This window comes from Lepisma saccharinum, chromosome 4, assembly GCF_977018435.1.
Source record: "Lepisma saccharinum chromosome 4, izLepSacc3.1, whole genome shotgun sequence".
Classification (NCBI taxonomy): Eukaryota; Metazoa; Arthropoda; class Insecta; order Zygentoma; family Lepismatidae; genus Lepisma; species Lepisma saccharinum.
The window spans coordinates 9,352,362-9,356,285 of record NC_139232.1 but is presented as its reverse complement, the minus strand read 5'-3'; the positions used below and the strand labels follow the sequence as shown (position 1 = coordinate 9,356,285).

Here is a 3,924-nt window from a genome sequence, read left to right as displayed (position 1 = left end):
CTTTTGAATGTTTATCACACAAGAGAAGTTCCGAAGACCTGCAAAACTTAAAAAATTAACAAATCAGTAAATTTGTAAACAAAAATAAAATTTAAGCAAAAATATTCAAGTCTGTAAATTTGAAGAAATACCAACAGTTAAACGAAATATTGGGAACAGTAAATTTGAAGCAACACGAATAGCTACTTAAACAAAATATTCTTTGGAAAGATTGTAGTTTTTCTTACTACCATCGATTTAGAGGAATCACACATCTGTTATCCCACCAAAGTTTATGGGTTCGAGTCCCCGGCCTGAACATGAGTGTTGTGTTCTTTGTAAGTGTCCGTTCATAATCGGGATAACAGATACTAAATAAATACTAAATAATTTTATAGGTATACATTATTTGCTACAATTCTGTATTTTTTAATCATCTATTAACAGAAAATTTGCACCATCTACAGTTTGTGTCGTTGAGCCTTCCAAATGAATATATTTCAGTGTCAAGGTTATGGTCGTGTATTCTGAGAAAGAATGTTGTAGAGGCTGTGTTTATACGTCGTAACACTTGTTTTCCTGACCTAACCTGCCATTTTCTATTGGCTGGACCCATCACTGGGCAAGATATGTGACACCAAGGAGAGCTAAGGGCGAATTTACATAACAAAATAGAGCAAGTGTCTCGTTAAATTTCCCTAATTTGAAATATTTCCCTTTTCAACCAGTTTAAGCGAAATGGGATTTTGCGAAAGGATATATCCTGTTTCGTCTAAAATGGCGGCCAGTCGATAAATCACATTATATTGTTCTGATAAGTAATTATGCAAAAGGGGGATTACTGGAGGATGCTACTATGTTGTAGCATGGAGATAATAGGACAGCTGAAGGGGATGCTTTCTGTAGCAGGGTGTTACCACCCCCTACACGCCCCTGCACTTCCAGAACTTTCTACTTGTATAGAAGGAAAAGTAAATCCATTTGAGAAATAAACAAATACACAGAACACACGCAGATATACATGTTTTTGGTAAAACATGTCTTAAACAACATATCTTTACAACATTCGGACCTGATGTATACAATTTACTGATTCCCCTACGAGCTCCATTGCAACCAAATTTGAATTTTCCTTTAATATTTATTTTGCATATTCCACATAATTCGAAATAGGCTACTCGTTGCACATGTCAGTCTATTTTAGAATCTTTTTACTATTTGGAAAATGACCATCCAAATATCTCACCTCAAATATGAATTAACTTGGATTCTTCTTTAGGAATATCTGGTGATTCAGAGCTGGTGGGAATTCCCAAGATGAAATCTGTTTACGGAACATAGTTTACAAATCGCGACGTCTAAAAGATCCGGATGTTTACTTTGCGTGGTTCAATTATTGAAAATTCTGTCACACCTCGTGCACTAGCGAAAGGAGAAGAAAGAACAACACTATTAACTAATAAGGGAAAGTGCTACGGGGATCCTTTAATATAAAAGACACCAGTCCCTTCTTTGGAAGTATCATTTCTTCCAGAGTTTACAAGAAGAGCACAGACATGAAGTCTCTTGTGAGTATATCAAATTGTTCCTGATTTTCTTTTAAGATGTACGTATCTTTGGACTAATTCCAATATTACCTGCCAACGGAAGATGTTTCAAAACTAAATAAGTTAATATGGACATTGTTGTTGAAGATGGGGTCTTTAATGGATCAGAAATGTGCAAATCAATGTATTATAAAAATGACATTGTACATTTTTGAAAGCCATTATAAAAAAACGTTGACTCAATTTCCTTCCAACAAAAGAAAGAGTTATATATTTTATGAGAAAAAATCTGTAGAAGTATCAGATTCATGATTACAAAAACTTAAGCAAATACTTTGCTTGAATGGACAGAAATTTATTAAATCGAAATGCCAACTCATTCCATTGTTGACTCAAGGTCTACTTTGACGATAAGTTATTGATTTTGAAGTTCTTGAGATTTGAGGTAGTATTGTTTGCTTTATTCAGGTATAAAATAACATTCCAGTACCTTTGTTCCAAAAAATGCAGAGAACTGTAATAGTTCTATGTTGGAGACGAGTATAATAATAGATTTTTTCAAATAAATCATCAGTGATAATGTGAGCAACAGGGTTCATATAGTGTCATAATTAATTGCCACTGATACATCTACTCATAACATCAAGAAAGCCTATGTTTTCACCAGTCATCAACATGAAACTATACAATATCAATAAGTTTAAGTCCACTTGATGCCCATGGGCTAAACGGAACTGGACCTACAGCTTGAATTTGGAACCGAACCTCCGTGCAATATGCTTCAAAAGACGATCGAACCCGAGACCTCTTGAGAGATTAGGTATTTGCTTGTTCGCTTATTCACTCTACTTCTCATATATGATCATTCAGTTTACCGTTACATCTATTCCAGCCCTGAACCCTATTTATGCAAAATAATACGCTGATCTCTAGAACACGGAAGTTAACTCGTTCCCTGTTTATATTACTACATATATATATTTTAAATAAAACAGTGCAAGTGTAGCTTAGAATTGATTCTCGTTGGTGAGGTGATGTACAGTAAGTACCCTACCAAAAATCGCTCCTCCCACTCTAACTTCTGGATCCGCCACTGAATCTGGTGACCCTAATGTGGTCTTGAAGTTCAATATTCTTCGATTCCATCCACTACGGACAATTAGAACAACTATTATGACATCTATGAATCATATATACTCGTAGCTATAAAGTTCCATCTACTACTAGTTGTCTGTGAGCTATGTAACAAGTTGAGTCCACATTTATGGTTTCATTGACAATTACTTCAGTCTGGAATTAGAATTTCGCAAGTGCAATAATATCTTCTGATAATTATTTCCGTTTGTTACAGACATATTTATCCCTTTTTGTTCTGGTAATTACTGCCGGAGCTGAAGAGGAGAAGAATAAGAACACAGAAGAGAAAACCCACGGGAAGAGAGGAGTCTCTGGATTGGGTGACGGAGGTTTCGGAGGAGGACACGGAGGAGGTTTCGGAGGAGGCCATGGAGGAGGTTTCGGCGGAGGCCACGGAGGTGGTTTCGGCGGAGGCCACGGAGGAGGTTTCGGCGGAGGCGGTTTCGGTGGAGGACACGGAGGAGGAGGTGGTGGTGGTTTCGGAGGAGGCGACGGAGATTTCGGAGGTGGTGCAGGAGGCGGAGGCGGAGGTGGTGGGGGCGTCGACGTGGGTGGCGGAGGCCCCAACATAGTTACCGTCACGAGGAACGTTCCTGTTCCAGTGGGCCAACCCGTTCCCTACACGGTCGAGAGGAGAGTTCCGGTGTTCGTTCCCGTTCAGATACCCGTGGCAGTCGACAGACCCTACACCGTCTACGTTCCCAAGCCGTACCCTGTTCCAGTGTCCAAAGCGGTCCCTGTTCCTGTGGAGAGAAAGGTCCCTTATCCCGTTTCCAAACCGTATCCCGTCTCCATCGTGAAGGCCGTGGGAGTCCCCGTGTCCAAACCTTATCCTGTTTCCGTGTCGAAACCCATCCACGTCCCTGTGGGAGTCCCTCACCCCGTGCACGTCCCTCAGCCGATCGTTGTTCCCGGAGGAGGCGGAGGCGGAGGCAACGGAGGAGGTGACGGAGGATTCGGAGGAGGCCATGGAGGCTTCGGAGGAGGACACGGAGGAGGCTTCGGAGGAGGACACGGAATTGGAGGAGGCTATAAGCACTAAATAGGTACCGATTTTTAAATTTATATACATTATTTGCTATCACAATTTATAATCGTTGACAGATTATATACACTGTATATAATCAGTGCTCTTACTTCATTTTAATTTTGAAAATGACATGTTATAAGATTATGGTTTAGGATCGTATGGAGTGCAGCTTACATTTAAACTGAACGTGGGCCGATATTTCATGTAATTTTAAATTTTCTAAAAAGTTAG

At 39.7% G+C, this 3,924-nt stretch overlaps 1 protein-coding gene across 1 annotated transcript; it reads left to right on the top strand.

Annotated features, from left to right (window-relative positions):
• The first annotated feature begins 299 nt into the window (after positions 1–299).
• Positions 300–3,705, top strand: LOC145986847 (uncharacterized). Its single transcript, XM_083121320.1, has 2 exons — positions 300–317; positions 2,878–3,705. Exons 1-2 carry the CDS (start codon positions 300–302, stop codon positions 3,703–3,705), a joined length of 846 nt encoding a protein of 281 aa, XP_082977446.1.
• Positions 3,706–3,924: the final 219 nt, after the last annotated feature.